This window comes from Anguilla anguilla, chromosome 14, assembly GCF_013347855.1.
Source record: "Anguilla anguilla isolate fAngAng1 chromosome 14, fAngAng1.pri, whole genome shotgun sequence".
In the NCBI taxonomy this organism is placed as follows: domain Eukaryota; kingdom Metazoa; phylum Chordata; class Actinopteri; order Anguilliformes; family Anguillidae; genus Anguilla; species Anguilla anguilla.
Window position 1 is genome coordinate 5,618,367 of NC_049214.1, and position 19,978 is coordinate 5,638,344.

The 19,978-nt window shown below is 42.8% G+C and overlaps 2 protein-coding genes across 3 annotated transcripts; one reads left to right on the forward strand and one right to left on the reverse strand.

Annotated features, from left to right (window-relative positions):
- The first annotated feature begins 48 nt into the window (after nucleotides 1–48).
- On the forward strand, nucleotides 49–7,734 carry LOC118212984 (uncharacterized serine-rich protein C11G7.01-like). Its single transcript, XM_035391565.1, has 2 exons — nucleotides 49–205; nucleotides 6,508–7,734. Exon 2 carries the CDS (start codon nucleotides 6,517–6,519, stop codon nucleotides 7,732–7,734), a length of 1,218 nt encoding a protein of 405 aa, XP_035247456.1. The 5' UTR covers nucleotides 49–205; nucleotides 6,508–6,516.
- Nucleotides 7,735–17,584: 9,850 nt separating this feature from the next.
- On the reverse strand, nucleotides 17,585–19,882 carry sprn2 (shadow of prion protein 2). 2 transcript variants are annotated; one of them, XM_035390152.1, is made up of 2 exons: nucleotides 19,473–19,882; nucleotides 17,585–18,510 (listed from the first exon to the last, which is right to left on the reverse strand). In XM_035390152.1, the coding sequence occupies exon 2, from the start codon at nucleotides 18,493–18,495 to the stop codon at nucleotides 18,040–18,042; it is 456 nt and encodes a 151-aa protein (XP_035246043.1). In that variant the 5' UTR covers nucleotides 18,496–18,510; nucleotides 19,473–19,882; the 3' UTR covers nucleotides 17,585–18,039. The 2 variants fall into 2 exon arrangements, with proteins under 2 accessions (XP_035246043.1, XP_035246042.1); XM_035390151.1 differs by having other exon boundaries at nucleotides 19,579–19,870.
- Nucleotides 19,883–19,978: the final 96 nt, after the last annotated feature.

The following is a 19,978-nucleotide window of genomic DNA, read 5'->3' on the forward strand; positions in this document are numbered from 1 at the left end:
CAAAAAGCGCACGCAAAAATGGAGGCGTGGTGGTGAAGGGCGTGCGAGCGGGGCGCGGCATTTCTGGAAGTCCTGCCTATAAAACTCCATCTTCCAGCTGTCGTTTTCATTAAACAAGTCCAATCCGAGCACCCGAGAGTAGAGAAAGGGCGGTGTTACAGACGATCAAAGGCGCAGATCTCGCAGCACATCCTAAAATTCCGAGGTAGGCTTATCTTTAAAGGGCCATAATACTTTGTTAGTCCCACTGTTAGAAAAATATTGTTCACCGCGTTTAACGTTTTGAATTGCTTGCTTTTTTTCCGGAATGTGTGCCAGATTCCGTTGCATTCTGTTCTCCTTGAACCAATGCCTTTTATTTTAACGTAAGTGACATACAATAACAATTATGTCCAATACAATACGTTCAAGTGATGTAGTAATTTAAAATAAGTGCAATACAGTTTAAGTGGAATACAATAAAAGTGATGTTGTAGTAAACATATAATTAACGAAAATAATAATACTAATGAAGCTTATGTATCTCGGGAAATTTTGGTAATGAATTTCAAAAGCTGGATTAAAACACAGGAAGTAGCCTAGCTTGATATGCTACTTAACAAGAATGTTATCGGTAGGATAGCTGCGGATTTCGTTTAACTGTCTGTTTGAATCTGTATCTGTTTAGAAATGCCATATTCTTTGACACAGAGGAATATAATAATATAGGCTACGAGTTTGAGATCCTGTAGGTTGCTTTATATCGTATTAAAATGTTGTCCGGAAACCGAACAAAGTGTTTCAAAGTGATGCTTATGAAACCACTGTTTCCGTGTACCGCTGCCGAGTCCCACAATCAGCGGATTTATCTTTAAGTTCAGCGCCCACAATCGGCCGACTGTGGGCGTGTCATTTATTGTTTGAGCGGCAGTAGTGTTAGATAAATGTTGACCGGGTTGAATGTCTTGTTTAATATTATATATAATGTCCACTTTGAATAAAATCTAAAAATGATAAAAATGTGTAAGATTGCGTTTTGGGTGGGGTATTGCATATAGCCCAGTCATACAGCCCTCATTTTGTGATATATTTGTGATCTATGAGACTGGGGAAAGGGGTCTGAATTAACTTAATTGATTTGATATAGGTTGTATTCTCGCTTTGTTTTTGAATTTTGGAGGGACATCGCTGTATGAATAAAAGCAGGAGTATTGTTTTTTATTATTTGCTGTCCTGGTTCGTTTGAGAAAGCGCCTGGCGATTATGTTCGTATTGGTCAGATGCATCCAGCTTCAGGGCTGTTTTTCTTTTGTTTAACATGAAACTCGTGTTGTTGTTCGTATTAACCAGAACATGGCTTTAAAGAGTAACTTTCTTATTTATCATTTCGTAATACATTAAAATGGGGCACGTGCAAAGATAAATTACATGTACATCTTCTACAAATCATACGAAGCTTTATATTATATAGGCTATCAATTTCAGTCTAGAACAGAACTGTCTAGCAGCAAGCCAGCTTAAGTAGGCTATCGCTTTTCTTTTTGTTTAAACATGACATTAGTTTGTCGTTTGCATCACTGCAACAAACTGAAGGCTATAGAAGCACAACTTATTAGCAAATACAGTGTATCATTGGAGTGCAGTTCGCTAATGATTCGTTCGAATTGAACGACTCTTTACTGACTCGGAAGTAATGATTCGTTTTCTCAGTTGAGTCGTTCATTTGACTCATTCGATTGACCGAGCGGCTCCGCCTACATCGTACTCAACTTCCAACCAGACCTGGGTCAAATACGCATTTGATTTGGATTCAAACACTGTTCTATGCTTTATTGATCTTGTCTGATGTATTGGAACCAATGAAATACTCTCAAAAAGTGGAAACCTGCCTTCTGGTCATATCTGCAGGCTCAATTGCACCAGGCAAGAGCAATAGAACACATAAAAGTATTTGAATCCAAAACAAATGTGTGCCCCAGGCATTTGAGTGACATGAAGTTGCAGGACATAACATGACCCTCATTCTATCGGCCATTTTGAGACGCGTGTGCTTTTTATATTTTTTCATGGTTGTAGACTTCATTAACTTTGAATGGGACCTCAAAATGTGAAATTTGGACCCTGAATTGTCCGTAAACTTTGAGAGGAAGGGTGAAACAGACACGGCTCCTAATCTCCTCCCGGTGTCAATGCAAAAATCTGTCACCCGTGCAAAGCTCGTTGCCACGGTAAATTAGATTCAATTCATGTCATATTGGCCTTGCAGTGCTTCAGTCAGCAGGCAAAAAATGGTAAGACTGTAAATGGTAAATGGACTGCATTTATATAGCGCTTTTATCCAAAGCGCTTTACAATTTATGTCTCTCATTCACCCATTCACACACACACTCACACACCAACGGTGAAAGGCTGCCATGCAAGGTACCAATCAGCTCGTTGGGAGCAATTAGGGGTTAGGTATCTTGCTCAGGGACACTTCGACAGGCCCAGGGCGGGGATCGAACCGGCAACCCTCCAACTGCCAGACAACCGCTCTTACCTCCTGAGCTATGTTGTCCCCATAGCTATGCCTGAGCTATGCTGTCCAACCTGGATCCAGCGTGAACTAGAAGAGTGCATTCAGTAGAGTGCAGATCTCCACCAGGCATGTTAGCTTTGCTGATGCAACAATGGAGGCCACACAATCAACGTATGTAACCAGACAAATACAATATTACAAGTTCTTACCACGTGCCACTGAAAATCCCAAAAACGCCAACTCAGTGAAGTAACGCTAAAGGTGGTGACACGTTAGCTAATTTTTCATTCATATCAGCCACGATGTGTTAGACAGAGCTAACGCTCATGTTATAGTCTGGCACTTTCGTTTCAAATCCGGACAGGAACAATCTGGACGGGAACGATTCCAAAAGACCAGCGGTGTAAAATATCAATTTCAACGTGAAAATGCCAACAAAATAATTGCCACAGATTCAAGCATTAACGTACCCCGTTAGTTGGCGGATTATTTTGTTGGCATTAAATTTTAATCGCTGGTCTTTCATTCCAAACGGAAGCAGTTGTTGGCCAAAACGGAAGCAGTTGTTGATCACTTGCGGCCCCTACCGGCCGGTTAGGAGGAGTGAGGAGTTAGAACTCAACGTATTTCAATGGACAATGATGGAAATTCATTCAAATAAAATACTTGTCGTTGACCAATTTGCAAAATAATCGAGAATAATTCAGGTCCTTGGCCTGCTGCCAGCATGCACAACAAGTATTAGGCTGATCGGCCCAGTAGTATGCGAGATTAGCTGCGGACAAGTACACAAACACAAACACAGGCACAGGCACACGCACACGCACACACGCGACCAAATGCATAATCCCCTCCAGACTTTCGCTGAAGATGAATAACCACGTAGCTACACATGCTTGGGTGTTGTTTCCAATAAGGTGTCGATGCGTATGAATGACACCAGTACCGGAAGGGGAAGGCAACAGGTTTTGGAGTGGAAACATATTTTGTACTGACGCCAGCGACGGTTAGATCGATGTAAGCTACCACGGATGTCTTCTCACTTTTCCACGTGACATCACCGTGCTCACGCCCGGTTGATTGAGAGACTGAAAGACCATTCCGCAGAATCTGACGCCATCCAAACTTTAGAAAGCGGAGACGGCGGAGAAATTGAATTTCCCCAATTATGCAAGATAGTTAGCCAAATTTGTGTTGTTCAGGAGGTTCTCATCACGAGTATCATCCAGCCCGAAGGTTAGAATTGTCTACAACGGATAACAAAATCTCAGTTTTGTTGCTGTAATCCAACAGACAAATCAGAGAATTTTAGTGACTAAACATAAATAAGCATGGCAGCTACTATTAGTTTGCAAACAGTATGCATGAATGAATTTATGCAATAGTTTCCAAAGGACGTATTTATTACCAACAAATTTAATTTCAGATATTACAGTGGGAATAATTGTATTTCAATGTGAACACTGAACTTTAGGAACCAATAACTCATAAAATTAAGCAACAGAATTGTTTCACTAATCTACGGTAATGTCTCAGAATTAGCCGGCGTGAGTTTCAGTGACCTGCCGATATAATGTAGACTGTCACAGTATAGCCAAACTATTGTGTACGAGGTGAACTACGTTCTGACATCTGCCAAATCGAGATTCTGGAATTACAGTAACTTTTTGTGTTTGCATACTTGATCTAACATCGCTGATTACATATTATAGTGTCTTGACATGAATCATAATTCCAGGTTCATGTTTGTTCAGGCTACTGTACACGCAACTACTTGTACTTGAAACTTACAAGCTATTTTATAGCTTGAAATGGGCTGACCACATGAAAGACATGCGATTGGCTGTGGGACTGTTTGTAGACTCTGCAAAATAAAATGCTTATGATGTGGCTATTTGATATGGCTATAGCTGACGTCGGCATTGATGATGGAGAAGCAGATAAGCTGTCCCAATGGAGGAAAGGAGGAGTGAAAAGTAATGGGACACACCCATTGAGAGAGAGACCATTCGATCACTGCTTGAAGCAACGGGAAGACAGGCCATTGAAACTGAGATTTATAGGCCATTAGTGAAGAATTTAATATTAGTCTTACAGATATTTTTGTGTTCTTTTTTTTTTGCTCTACAGCTCCATATAGATATGAGAGACCGGTTAATCATGAATCGATTAATGGGTGCTGACGATCGATTAAAAGAATGACGTGATATTTACATGAAAAACACATCAGTACATAGGGTCGGAAATTGTGGTCGAATGCACACATTTTATCAGGGCTGGCCCGTGGCATAAACGCTCTATGCGGTTGTTTAGGGCCACAACCGCTGGGGGGGGGGGGGTGGGGCACACGACCACGAGGGGGGGCCACACGATCCAATGTTTATCTAAGGCAAATAACGTTATTTTCGTATTCCGGAACTGTCGCGGAACTAGCGGTATAAATTGAAAATGCAACAGCAACAGAACAGTTCATAACAATGTAAAAAGGATTTTATGAAGTAAACACTTCCCCCCCCACCTCCACGACAGAATCTAACAGCACCCTTCCCCCCATCCCGCTCGACAGACTTGTTTAGGGCCACCAAAATCCTAGGGCCGGCCCTGCATTCCATGACCAATGATTCTGGTGCATTAGCACGATACGTAAGGAAAAAACGGTCAGATGAGTCATCCTTCATCCCTCGCCATATTCTCAACACGTGGCGGGGTGCATGTGGGGGGTACCCAAAGAGAACGGGGCAGGCCTAATTGCGTGACCCCTACAGTGAGGGGGTCCGGCGGCTCTGTTACGCTGTGGTGGGGCATTGTCCTGGCATGGTTTGGGTCTAACTTGTCCCCTTAGAGGGGAAGGGTCACTGCGATCCATTACAAAGTGATCATCCTTATCCTATGACGAAACATTTCTATCCTGATGGGAGTGGTCTCTTCCAGGATGACGATGCCCCCCCAACCCACAAGGCATGAAGGGTCAGTCATTGAATGGTGTGATGAGTATGGAAATGATGTGAATCATATGCTGTGGCCTTCACAGTCACCAGATCTGTGGACATACCGCTATATTGATAAAATCACAACACGAGACTCCGACGTAGTCTTTTCTTCACCTCATTGCGTGTTTCTCGTTCTGCATGTGCTCAAGGACACAACTGAGCATGTGCGGTGAGCAAAACTATTAACTCTTCCTGGTGCCGTGTGGTGGAATTGTTCTCCATAGCTTTGTATTCGTGTAACTGTCTCTATATATTTACACACTCTTAAGGCAGTTACAACAATAATTCCTGCCACACCCCATTACATTACATTACAGGCATTTATCAGACGCTCTTATCCAGAGCGACTTACACAACTTTTACATAGCATTTTACATTGTATCCATTTATACAGCTGGATATATACTGAAGCAATTTCGGTTAAGTACCTTTGCTCAAGGGTACAACGGAAGTGTCCTACCCGGGAATCGAACCTGCAACCTTTCGGTTACAAGCCCAGTTCCTTACCCACTGTGTAAGGAACTGAACACTCCGTCCTACACCCCTTGACCCATTTGGACAGAAAGTGCCTGTGGAATCACTGCGTCTGCAACACTCGAACCTAAAGAAATCAGAACATGCCTGCGGCATGTGTGTGAGAGACAAATTAGAGCAAACCATTTATAATACCGGTTCCACTCTTCATCAGCTCGATCAATGGTAATACAGTCACATGTGCAATGCTGCACCCTGAGTAAATTCACTCACCAAAATTCAGAAAACTTGTATTTGAGGGTAAATCACTTTACAGAGAACTCCATTGTGCTATATAGAATTATAAGCTGTAAGCTAAGTGTAACAAAATGGGTTTTATTTATCAAGAAAATGTGTTTTTTTTATTGCATTATGTATACCAACACACAGTAGGCTATACAATTGTTGTTTATACCATTTTATTTTCAGATTTGGATTTAAACTGAACTGCATTCAAATTTTAGCAGATTTAAAATGAAGATATAATTTCCCCTCCCTTCTCACCAGCGTCGCACCATGAGGAAGCCATCCCTCCGGGTCCTCTTCTCCCTGTCCGTCCTGCTCCTGCTGCAGGAACACTCAACTTGGGCCAGACGCTCAGGCTCCTCCGGCAGAAGCTCTTCCAGCTCGTCTTCGTCTTCATCATCATCATCATCATCCTCCTCATCATCTTCTAAATCTTCGTCGCACACCAAGACCTCACAAGGGAGCAATACGCACTCCAGTGGCTCCCCCAAGCAATCGCACAACCCAAGCAGCCATCCAGCTGCAGGAGGCCATAACACTTGGAGGTACCCTAGCAGGCGACCGGGGTATCGACCGGTGTCGGGGGTTTACACTGCCGGGGAGGAGGAGACCCCCAACTGGAACCCCAATAATGAGATCCTCAGCCCCCGGTATGGTGGAGGCGGGGGCAAAGGAGGGCGCTCCCCGTTCTCTTACCAGGTGCAGCAGATGGGCTACGGGCCGAACAAGCAATCCAAGGGTTACGCCAAGACGGCGGCGGTGGCGGTGGGCACCGGGGTGGTGGCCGGAATGGCCGTGCACTACGGGCTGGGCCGCTTCCCGCGCCCGCACGTCACCTTCCGCAGCCCCGAGGAGCGGTACTACTACAACCGCTACATGTACCAGCGCTACGGCTCGCACTCCACCGACAAGGACGACTTCGGCCGGGACTACCGCTACAAGCCGAGGGAGAGGTCCTACGACAGCCACATGGAGAGCTGCATGGCCGAGGACGACCTGCTGCGGGCGGGCGGGCACGGGGCGGAGCCGCAGGGCGACGATCCCAACGCAGCGGCCAACAACGGAAGCGAGGCTGGAGCCGCCGGCCTGTTGCCGGGCAACGGCACCGTCAACGCGACGGCGGCCCCCGACGCGACGGCGGCCCCTGACGCGGCGGGCGGGGCGGAGCGGAATTCCACCCCGCCCCCGGAGATCCACGTCCCGCCGCCCGTCCGTCCCACCGGCGGAGCGAAGGAAGGGGGTGAGGAAGGGGAGGAGGCCGACTTCGTCAGCATCGTGGAAACTGGATACCCAGAGCTGGTGGAGCAGCTGAAGGTGCAGAAGTGCGTGGAGCGCTACATAAACTACTCTCATCCTTACCTGGAGAGGCAGACCGCAGAGCAGTTTCCCCAGGGAGCCGCAGCTCAGCAGCGCCCCCTCTGCCTGGGAGTGTTAGTTCTGCTCACCACTGCACTCATGTTCTTGAGCAGCAGTGTCCTTCTGCAGTGAGAGATGAACTTACACATACATGCACACATACATATGCGTACATGAACCCATACACACACACGCGCTCACACAAAAGCTCACACACCGTTTCACGCTCACACACATGCATGCACGTGCATACACAGACATACACTCAGATGTGGCAGTGGTGGGCACTGTGCAAAGAACAGAGAGACAAGAAAATTGTTAAGAGAAGTAGGAGTTCTGTGTTTTAGAGTTAATTTATTTCTGAGCATTTTAAGCACTTGTGTTAACATTACTGTAATTATCCAGCTGATAAACCAAGGCACCTTTCTTTAATGTCTAGCAGACCAAAAACGCAGCACCTGTACAGTGGTGGATAAAGTACAGTATCAACTACAAAGTACAAGATCAATGTCCTATATAGAGGGGGAAACAAAACATTTTAACAACAGATACAGAAATCAGGACCAGATAAAAATATTTAATGGTTTGGGTGCTGCTTGTGCCTAATTTTGCATAGTTACTAATAATGACCTGTCAGTCAGGTACGCAGTCAGCCTGCACAAGGTGCATTTGACATACCCTCCTCCTCCTCCTCCTCCTCCTCCTCCACCAACTTAATGTGAGTGAGCCTAACTGGTGGGCGTCAGAGTGAAAAGAAACAACAGCTTGACATCACATTTTTGAAAATGAGCGCATGCTCAATCACACTCTCCAAAACTGACAGAGGAGGTCGCAACACTGGGCAGGGCACACAAAGAATTGGGATTTTGAAACTGGAAGAAAAAATGAGGTCAATTTTTTTTTAAATGACAAAAAAATTCAGTCGTACAGATTGGGTCTAATCAAGTACTGAGTGCGCGCTCTGACAATCCACGAAGCAAATGGACCAATGAGCATGTGAGATTTAGAAGGACAACGTCATGAGGGGAAAACCCTGGCAGACCAACAGACAGTATGTCCGTATACGCCGCATTACTGTCCAAGATTTCATAGCCCAATGTCAGTGTGGTACATGTGACTTACTGAATCATGTCTGGTGCCAGACAGTATACACCACTTACACACTGAATCAGCCAACTATACCTCAACTCTCTTTTGCACTGTTTTTGTTTATTATTACAGGTACGTGGGAGGTGTAAATTGCAGGGTGCAGTGGGTGCAGCTACGTCTACCTTAGTTTGTGCTGTTTTTTGTTTGTATATGTTGCTCTTTTTTCGATACAGGACTTGGGTTGACAGAAGAAGTGGGGGGGGGGGGCATGGCGAGGGGCACTAATTTAGCCGTTTCGTGATGTAATGCCACTGTACGCGACGCCAGTGGGCTAGCTGGCTATTACACGCGGTGATGAAATAACCAGGGAGCACACCCAACGGCTACATTTAAAGCGACTGCGATTTGTGTCACCGCTTCGTCACAGATGACATTAGGTTTCGCTCAAGGTGACCGGTAGGTTTAATCTGAATATCGCAAACAGCAAAACGCCTAACGTAACTATAAAGTGTAGGCTATATTAGGTGTACCCAGGAAAAAAACCCAATGGAAAAAAAGTATGTACTGCATTGCAAGTATGACAGTTGGTGTTAATAATTAGTCAGGGGAAAGGGAATACATGTGTCAAATGCATTATGGAAAGACATTTAAAAAATTTGAAAGTCTAAATGGTAAACAATGAACATCTCTACTTAGAAAATGTGATATTTTCGGTTGTTTAAGATGAACTCCCTGTGGCCAATGTAAACACAGGGTTTGAGATTGTAAAACTGAATTTACTAAAACATATATATATATATATATATATCGCCTGAAGGTACACCTTGTAAATATGCTTGCAGCAACAGTTTCGTACCATAGTAATTTACACATATAGCGTTTGTGAGTAATGTGATTCATTTATGACATATATTATGGATTTTCATTATAATTATTGGCCCATGCAATTTCGAGGAACAGTGTAGGCCTAACTGAAACAAAAAAAGACATGGATGCCAGTGTATGAGTGGATTCTGTTTAACTGCACTAAAGCATTGTCCACTTGAAAGTTAAGATTCAAATATTTTATTTTACATGACTGTTACTCTCTCGACTGTATTCTGTGGAAAACAAGCCTGTAACTAACATATACTTGTATTGCCAGCGACTGAGTGTTATGTTCTGTAAAGATATACTGTATTTAGTGCCTTCAACTGTTCATGTATTACAAAATATTACTTCTGTATGCATAAGATACAAAAGCACCCTGGGTTTGAATATTCCTCATTATATGTTTTATTATTAGCATGAAATGGATAATGGCCTCAAACAGCTAATCCCACCTCGTTAGCATTGCTAAAGTGCATTTCGTTTATTTTTCCAATGAGTGGTGGTCGATCCAAAAAGCACCAACTTCATAGTACAAAAATCGATTTGCAACTGTGGGTGGAAAACCAACAGATCGTCTAAAGCCAGTTAAGTGCACAGTCCTGTGACTGCATTTACAAAATCATGCAACTTTAATGCTTGGGAGTTTCCCCACTGCAAGGGTCACTGAATAAGGAGAAGCAGATTCAGGTGTGATCTATTGTACGATGCCATTTTAAAAATTATATACAATTTTTCCTGAATACAAACAAGGTGCATTTGATTTCCACAAGCCTGTGCAGAAACAGTTTCTTATTTGATGGTGTCGTTTAACTGTCAGTTCTGATTAAAATATTTCTTCAACTGATGCACTATTCACTCACAGTATGCATAAAAGGTATTGCATGTGCAGATTATAAAATTACTCCAGAATGCAAGTTACTATTTTTATTGGTCCATGGACCCTTGTGTCATCTTTATTCATTCTTTTTTCTCTATCTTATATTGTATGTCTAAAAGTTTGTGGTACAGAATAGCTTTCACAGCCTCTCACCCCCCAGAAAACACAAGTGCTCTTATTTTATGACTTTTTATACTTCAGTTCTTACCTGCAACTGAGCTAAAATATCTCAGCAGGTTTTAACACTTACTCCTCCTTTCCTTCTGAAGAAGAAATCTTTTAACAAAGGAAACATAATATCCACCATGCAACATTACTGCCAGCCATAATTGCACATGCTTGAAGAGTTGACTCATACTCAAGTCATATCTGGGGAATGAACCACTAATTTCACTGGGAGGAAGACCAAAAAAACAATGCCGTCGGGAAAATGAATCCTTTACGTTTAATCATTTTTCACACCGTAAACATTCATATCCATGGATTCAGTGGAAGCTGCCAAATCATCATAAAGGCAGGTTGTGCCTAGCCCCAGTCCTGGAGGTCCAGTTGCGGGTTTTTGCTCCAACCAATTGTTCTAGCATAATTTTAACAGCTGTGCGCTCCAATACCGTGCCACAAACGTATCACACCACAGCTTAAACATTTTCACCGAGGACGGCGTCTGCCTCAAATTACTGAACTAATTACATCGTTCAGAGCAGAGGATAGTTTAAAATCTGGAAATGGATTGGCCCTAGTTGTTCACTCTGGTCTTCAGCAACAGTGCAAAACTAAATCTATAAAAACCCTCCCTTAGAGGGTGTGGCAGCTTTTCCCCAATTTAATCTTTTCTGTTTGTTTGTTTTACTTATTGGAATCTCATTCTTCAGATTCAGTTCTGTTAACCCCAAGGGACATTTAAATGAAGACACCGGTGTCTAATTACACTAATTTGAAACTAACTGATGGGGTTAAACTCAGGGGAAGTGTTGCATGCTACTCTGTATCATCTCTGTCTGCTTGTGATGTTGAACCTGTGTGGGAATAATAATTACTCTGTGAATGCAAAGCAGCCCACCATAGGCTTTTACTGCTAATTGTGTGTGAACCGCAGGCACTAATAAAGGTCTTGTGCATTTACAAAGCCATGGTCTCCTGTCTGTCTCCCTGCTGAAGGCATTAGAAGCATATTAAAGTGGGGGGGAGGCTTTTAAATCATCAGATAACACAGACAAAATGGATTAGAAAACAGGCTGTAAGTGATGTTACAGAAACTGTATTCTCTCTTTATGCGCCTGTTCTTTAATCTTTTTTGCGAACCTTGAACACTGTTTTCTACGGCTGAAGCAATGCTTGTAGCAAAGATGCTTCCCTGGGAACCACCTTTCTTGGAGGTTTTCTGAAATCTCTCCTTTCCTCTCCCTCTCAGCTGACATAGTGGATATCTCCAAACAGTGGGTCATTGACAACTTTAACTTGCTAGTTGATGAAATCCACCAGGTTCTAAAACCTGGCCCTTCACATCCGGGTTGTTCTTGGATCTCAAACGCTCGGTTTCCCCACGGTTCTCTCATCTCTCATCAGGGGCGACGTAGCTCAGGAGGTAAGAGCGGTTGTCTGGCAGTCGGAGGGTTGCCGGTTCGATCCCCGTCCTGGGTGTGTCGTAGTGTCCCTGAGCAAGACACCTAACCCCTAATTGCTCTGGTGAATGACAGGCATCAATTGTAAAGCGCTTTGGATAAAAGGGCTATATAAATGCAGTCCATTTACCATCTTAAAGGGACGTTGTGATACAAGAGATCGCACATTCGTGATTGTCCATCTTGTCCATGAACTCAACACCAAGCATAATATTCTGACATCCGGTTTTTTTTTCTTCCTGCTTAATTTTCTGCCCATTTTTCTCAGGGTTGCAGTGCATGCTCACAGTGATTCATGTTCACCCTCCATTCTCGGGCGCACAGAGCTGGCCATTCATGCCTGTGCAATGTGTCATGTATGACAGCCCTTTCTTCCTCTCTGCTGGTGTGTGTGAATAAACACTTCCGCGATACTATCACTGGGCTTAATTTCATCATACCGTTTATTTTCTTCACAAGACCCTTTTTTGCCTTCAGAATCCAAACCTCTCTTTTCTGTACCAAGTCCTCAAATTCTGCATATTTTGAACAGTACCAATTTTACTAATCCTTTTCCATATTCACCTGATAAAACGGCTAATATTTCTTGATGAAGCCTTTCAAGCTCAACTAAGCCATTTGAACACACGCAATACTTCCTCTTCCGCATTCGCTTCATTCTCCTTCAGTCTTTAAATTTCTATCAGTCCACGACAAAGCAGAGCTTTCATTTTTTGAGTCTATATATTGTTTATTCAATAGTTTTAAAAAGGGGCGTGCGCTCTCTCTTGTGGCCGTCAAGCGCTACGTTTGCGTTAAGCTTGTCGGTCTCAATGCACGTAAAAGTAGTTTAATTCCAAAATTTCAACAGTTTCTTACTCTTCTTAATTATATCCACTATATATATATATATATATATATATATATATATATATATATATATATATATATATATGCTCTTCATACATATATATATATGTGAAAAGAGCTGTGGCATGCCCGAATACTCTCCAGCAAACCTTTCTCTAGTTTCTTAGGCTACGATTTACATCATCTGGTTAAAGTGACCTAATTCCGTTTTTTTGCTCACACGAGGCACAAATCAGATATGTATTATGAATGCGGGGGGGAAAGCACAGGGAATCGAACATTTTCAGATCTGTCTGGGGTCACATTCATATGTGGAAATCCAATAGGAAACGAATACCATGTGACTTATTTAAACACACTTCATTTCCCGGGCATTGCGATATTTTCATACTTTTTTTCGCATTTCAATTAGGTGTGACGTAATTACATGCACATCCACTCTCCACCGGCAACGTTGAATGTTAAAATAAATTAAATGCAGGATGAAGGCTCAGGCCAATGGGCGAATACCGTGGTTATGTGCCTCTTAAAAGTCGATACAGGCCATAATACAGCGGATGTTGATTACGGACCAAAGATGCTTCGAAACAAAGTAGCTTGAATTATCACTTATGTTTTCTGACCGTTGCAGTTGGCGATATGGCTATGGCAGTGTGGTTGTTCACTTTCGTATCCGTAACTAAGCCCTCCCTGTAGGCCAATGCGTGCGGGTTGCTTCAAGTGTAGGTTAAACTGTGTGAACACAGATATGTGGTATGAGTCACTTTTAAAAGTATAGTAAACAGCTGGTATAAAATTGGAACTGGGCATCAAGAACTGCGGTGTACACGTAGCCTTAATCTAACGTGATGGCAAATCTAGTATGTGGCTATGGGGGTATTGACTGAATGGCTTCCTTCCATTTCGCTTGAACGTAGCAATTAGAACGTTACAGACATCTGCTTGGAATATTCCCAAACATAAACGTAAGAATTTCATTTAGCAATTAGCGTTGCTTCTTTCCTGAGATCTGAAGTCTGACTAATTTCCAAGCAATCAGATCCTCACCTGCAGAACGATCCCATCCTTTGCACGCCAATCTTCTTCAGCAAGCCTTTCAATGTGTCCACTTTAGCAACAAACTAAGGGACGTGATGACGCCATGTGTAGCTACAGTCTTCACCAATCAGAGAAGAGCATTATTTTAAAGGTTACTAAATCACATTTTAATCTCTTTTTGCAGATATTCTGATGTAAGCATTAACAGAATCATGAAATACAAAATAGTGTAGTAATATTAACTTAAATATTTCCCATTTTAGGAATGGGTCCTACAGAGGATAATGAAGTAAAGCTATCTTAGAATTTTACGACATCTGTTACACTTAGTGGCTGAGGTCCTGTTCTCTGAATAGCGAAATAAACAAGTGGAATTCTTGTGTAATTATACCAAGTCGTTCTACTATCAATAGCTGCGACTGCGACTAAATATGGAATAAATATAGAATTTTACCGTTGCTTTCACAAGTAAAGATGTCCATTACAGGATCCATTGGTCATTTAAATTACATCAGCCATGCGCAAAACCACACTTGCTTTTTACGCCATAACTCTTGAGTTTGTTCTGGTTTGATTGATAACTCTTTTATCCAGTAGCGGACAGTATTTCGCAGTCAAACTTTTCGCATTCAACCGTAACATTACACCGTAATAAACAAGCATTTTTGTGGTGTAGTTGTTTTTTCATTTCCTTCCGTTTTTGGAAGATTTCACTCATTTTGCCAACTCATCAGCATAGCTAAGGTAACATTTGACCATGCGTTGGAGTATGGATCAGAAGAGGAAGAGGCAGCATGAAGTCTAGCGAGGATACATACCGAACATGGCAAATTACTGCTTGCAACATTTCAATTATTTACGCTGTCATATTTTTGATATTGTTATATTTGCATTGGTCGTAAGAGAAATGTTAGCCTTTGCTAATAATGGTCAGCATACTTGCACTGGGGGCTAAATAGGTGTTAGTAGGGGCATTGTTAGTGTACCCTGGGCAGTATCAGTGTATCAATACATACATATCAGTGTAGGTAGTATAGTGGCGTAGTGTTGTAAACGGTGTCTTGCTTCATTTTAAGCCATTTTCCAAGTTTGTGGTGCTCACATCTGGAGTTATAAAGCCCTCAATAAATGAATGGGCGAGAAATGGCCAGATTTGGCATCTGCATTTGGGGTTAATTTATACGAGCATTACAGCTAATGCTACCACCTGAGCAGTCTCTGCTAAAACTGTCTCTGACGACTATCACTGGAGAAAGTAACCACAGCAACGTTACCAAGTAGGCTACAGAATTCAGCTGGCAAAGATTATTGGGTTGCTAGGTAACAAGTTCCTTTTGCAGAAAGCACAAGAACTGACTAAAGGACACGAGGACGCAGGTGAAAGAGAGCAGAGACGCATGAATGAACCACACGAACTGTCAGTACCACAGAGTAGACACAGATACACCCAGAGAGAAAACTCTCACCAATGAGGTCATCATCATTAAAATCACTTGGCTCAAAATTAGAAAATGAAATATTTTACATTCTTAATTATCAGTGCAAAAAAAGAGAAAAAAAAGACATCACGTGTGTCCTAGTTAGGTTTGAAACGTCATTATTGCTTCATGGGATACATGATTAACGTTCACACGACACCGCGCCTTCTGGACCTGGCTTCGTGGGGTCAACCGCAAACAGTGCAAAAATCTGTTGGTGACAGATGGCGAACCGAACACCTTCGGCTGCTCACACCGCTTTGGATAAAAACACCCACCGTGTGCACAAAACAGGTTGCACACAAAATGTATGAGCCTACGACCCAGCTAATGAGTGAATACATTTCCTGTGACTGACCATTTATTAAAAATACCCCTAATTGAAAAAAAGAAGACAAGGAATAAAAAATATAAATTGAAAAATAAAAACAACTATACTATATAGTTCAAAAACAGATTTAAATTGAATGCGAACGACATGATGCAAAAAGACAGGTTCAGCAAATGCTCTTCCGCAAAAAGTTATTTTTATTCGAAAATGGCAACAAATTCAATCTCTTGCTTTGTAACAGAATAACATCGCTCACAACAGGATTGTCACAGAGCACAACGAAAAGCAGAGCAGGCCCATTTATGACGTAATAATGCATTTACAATTGTAATGAGCTCGGGCAAGATCAAGCGCAATGATAGGATGCTGAATAAAGAGATGCCCGTTGGCTTCACGCTTGTGCCGCGCGTCTCAGCGACAGCACCGATTCGATTCTAAATGTGCCCAGCAGTTGCACGACTGAAAGCGTCTGCCATATCACTACATGTTAATTGTAAGCAATAACACAGCTATTAAGGGGGCAGTTATTTGCGCTTTGAATAAGATTCTCACTGTGTTCATGAAATAATGAAATGCACTGAATTGTGATGAGTTAACGTAATAAATACAACGTCCAGAGGATGGCCCTTCTTCCACTACACATGCTGTATTTGACTGGAACCTCACTCAAAATCTATTAAAACAAACCCAAGGTTAAATGTGAAGAGCATATGACAAGATTTCTCAAAGCATAGACATGCAGGGCAGATATGTGTTTGAAGAGTATTGTAAACAGTCATTTGAACTTCACAAAAACTTTGGACTTCACAAAATGTAATAAATCACCCGAACACAAAATAAGTACTGAAGTATACGTGTGTTTGAGTTGGCCTCGTGCCTTATGCTAGCGATACATTACATATAAAAGAAAAATAATTGAAATGTAAACTGCACATTTCTGCACACACGCACACGCACGTGCACACACAGGCACGCACACGCCCACACACACACACAGAAAACAGCCAAAATCATAATAAATAAAAAAACACACACAAACCACTCAGATTAAAACTGTGCCAAACTCTTACTGTAAATACACCAAAGCACGTTAGTTAATATTCTTAAGATACCGTATTCAAAAAAGAATGTCATAAATACAAAATAGCATTATCCAGAAGTGTAACACATGTACACACCCACTAATGTTTTCTTTTGATATAGAATGTTTAAAAAGTGTTTAAAGACCCTGTGTAATCAAAATAGTTATTTTTTATGCTTACATTAAAAACAAAGAACCAAGGAAAATAAATACTATCACATTAAGCCCTTGTTATTTTGTTTTCATTTATTTTATGTATTTATTTATTTCTTAATAATCCTGAAAGGATATTGTTGAAGGATTTGGTATTGGTTGATGAAGAACTGATGTCATCAACAAGATTTTTTTTGTTCACCAATCAGCAGTCATTGCCTAAATTTGTTAATATGCTTGTTTAGCACTTGACCAGTACTGACTGTACTATAGGGACTAATGTTACAGGAATCATGTTTGTTGACTGTATCAACATATTCATTCTGGACATGACATGATACGACTTATCGTATAGTGTAATGAAAATAAGCGAACTAGAAAGTAATCTAACATCTTTTTTTAAAATTTACTGTAAGGACTTTCATAGAAGGGCTTGATGACAAACAACAGTTGTCAGGCATCAGTAGCTTGCTGTCCTAAATTGCTAGCTACCCAGACAGGATCCTGCTCTGGAGGCAGAGGCGGTGGTGGTGGTCCTGTCACTGAGATTGACTAGTATCGGCACCTCCATGAATTTGTGTGTAAGGGTTGGTGTTCCCCTTGCATGTTCTACCAGCTAGCAAACTCAATGCAAACGCGAGTCTGTTTGTTGGGCTATCTATCCAACGTGAATATTCATTACAGATGGAACATGACCCCCCCCCCCCCCAGCTCTATAGCTCTCCTGTTGAGAAATACTTCGCTTTAGGTCAAAAGGACATTTTATTGTCTTCCTATTTATACATTTGTAAAAGGTAAATATGGTCATTTTTCTGTAAATTTATGTATTTTTCTTAAGGCGTAGCATACACTTTAAATGTATAGAAAGGTAATTACCCAGGGTCTTTAAGGAAACGGGGGTGGTAGGGGCAGGTATAGTAAGAAGGCAATCAGGCTGGAGGCCTGGCCCGGTACACCTGCACTGGTGTTCCATTTTGAGCCGGTTGGTCCTCCTGCTGCTAGGGGGAGTTGTGGTCGTAGTTTCGCTAGTGCTGAAAGAGAGGACCTTTTCAGATCCCCTTGATCCAGTTGCCCAGCACCACCGACGCCACCGACCCCAGAACCAGGGGCACGCTGGGTAACGGTCCGGCGCTGGAGGCCCCTCTGTACTGGCGCCAGTCGGAGCGGTTCTGGTAGCCCGGCCCGTTGGCGTAGTAGAAGCGCCGGTCCTCTTCGGACGAGTCGCCGTCGTAGCCGTAGCCGTAGCGGGGCCGCCCCAGGGAGCCGAGCCCGTACCCCAGCGCGGCCCCGCCCAGCGCCCCAGCGGCCGCCGCCCCCGCCAGCTTCAGGCCCTGCCTGGAGGACCCGCGGCTTTGAGAGGGCGGGGCCTTCGCGCCCAGGCCCACCCCTTTGCCCCTGCCCCTGCCTCCGCCCCCACGCTTGGGCTGGACACCAGGGCACAGTGTCGCCATGAGCAACATGACCATCCACAGGAGGAGGAGGAGGAGTCTGCGGTGGCCAATCATGACTGGGGAATCGTTCTGCATCAGGGAAACAATTAGGACAAAATTTCACACGAGGTTATGACATGAGATATGTGTATATCAGGGTCGATGTCAATTTAATTTCAGACCAATAAATGCACGGAATGAACTGGCATTCAATTCATGAAGTGGAAAGTGCCTATTAGGTTCTATTAGAGGTTTCGTCAATTAATCAGTGCATTTCAGTTTATTTTATGTATATATTGTACAGTATATATACAGTGCCTTCAGAACTTTAAAAAAAAATCTAAACCCAACAAATCAGTGCTGAACAGAACAGACACAAGCCCTCTCAGAGCCCACCCAACCACAGCCAGGAATGACCATCACCATTCAGACCAGGATTAGAACCAATTACACGCTTAACTGCCCCACAGAAACACCATGCGCCGCCCTTTCTGTAACAAACAACGCGGCCACAGACAAAAACAGACCACAGCAACGTGCGTACAGTACAATCTAGACAAGTGCCACTCCGCTGCACTTTTCGCAGTCTGGATTTTTCCCCTCAGTTTTGCTGAACTATTAACCGATCCTTCCCAAATTGTGCCCCCGTGATCTGAAGACGTCATCATTGTATTGTGGCGTAGTACGAAATGTAGTAAACTCACAGCATGCACTGAGAGATGTGCTAATTGAGATGTGGGTTTGTCCATCGGTGCCCGAACGGACAAATCTATTATGTCTCACCATCTCTCACTTCTACAAAACAAAATCCGAACTAAGAATTTGATTCCATTTTTGGATGACAATGGAGATGGTTCCATTATAGTGCGGAAATGCAAAAATATATAATAATAATAATCATGATCCTAACCTTTCTTTGTATAGTACCTTATCATATAAAAAAACTGTAAAAAACAGAGAAATAAAAAAAAAAAAAAATGAAATAGTAATAATAAATTACAAAATAAAATAAGTCTACTAAAATGAGTAATGGTAAACACATGATACATTACCAGATCTAAAAGCAAGGCTTTAAAAAAAATCCATTAAACCAAGAATATCCACAAATCAGCTCAATTTCTATTCAGAACGACTGAAGAAAAGGAATGGAGCCTTTACCCGTTGTCAAGGTCCGTTATCCGAAGCGGAGTCAAGCTGGAGATGATGGTGCTGGAGATCTGTGCTTCAGTTTGTAACCAATCGCTGTTTCTCTGGGTGGGTTTTGTTTGGCTGAAGCTGTCACTCAAACTGCCGAGGCCAATCCGCTGCCGGGTGGGAAAGCGGGGGGGGTGTGGCATCGTGTTCACCATTTCCAGACCACGCCCCCCGAGCGCCGCTCCTCCCACCTTCTGATTGGTTTTAAATCGATAGCCACGACGAGACTGAGCCGCCTGGCTCCTCCTCCTACCCTCTTCCCCGCCACTCGAGTTCTCCTTCGCAAACTGCATTTTACTCTCTCTCCATCCCTCCCTCCCTCCCTCCCTCCCTCTCTCGCTCTTTCTGTACCGCTCCGTACCGT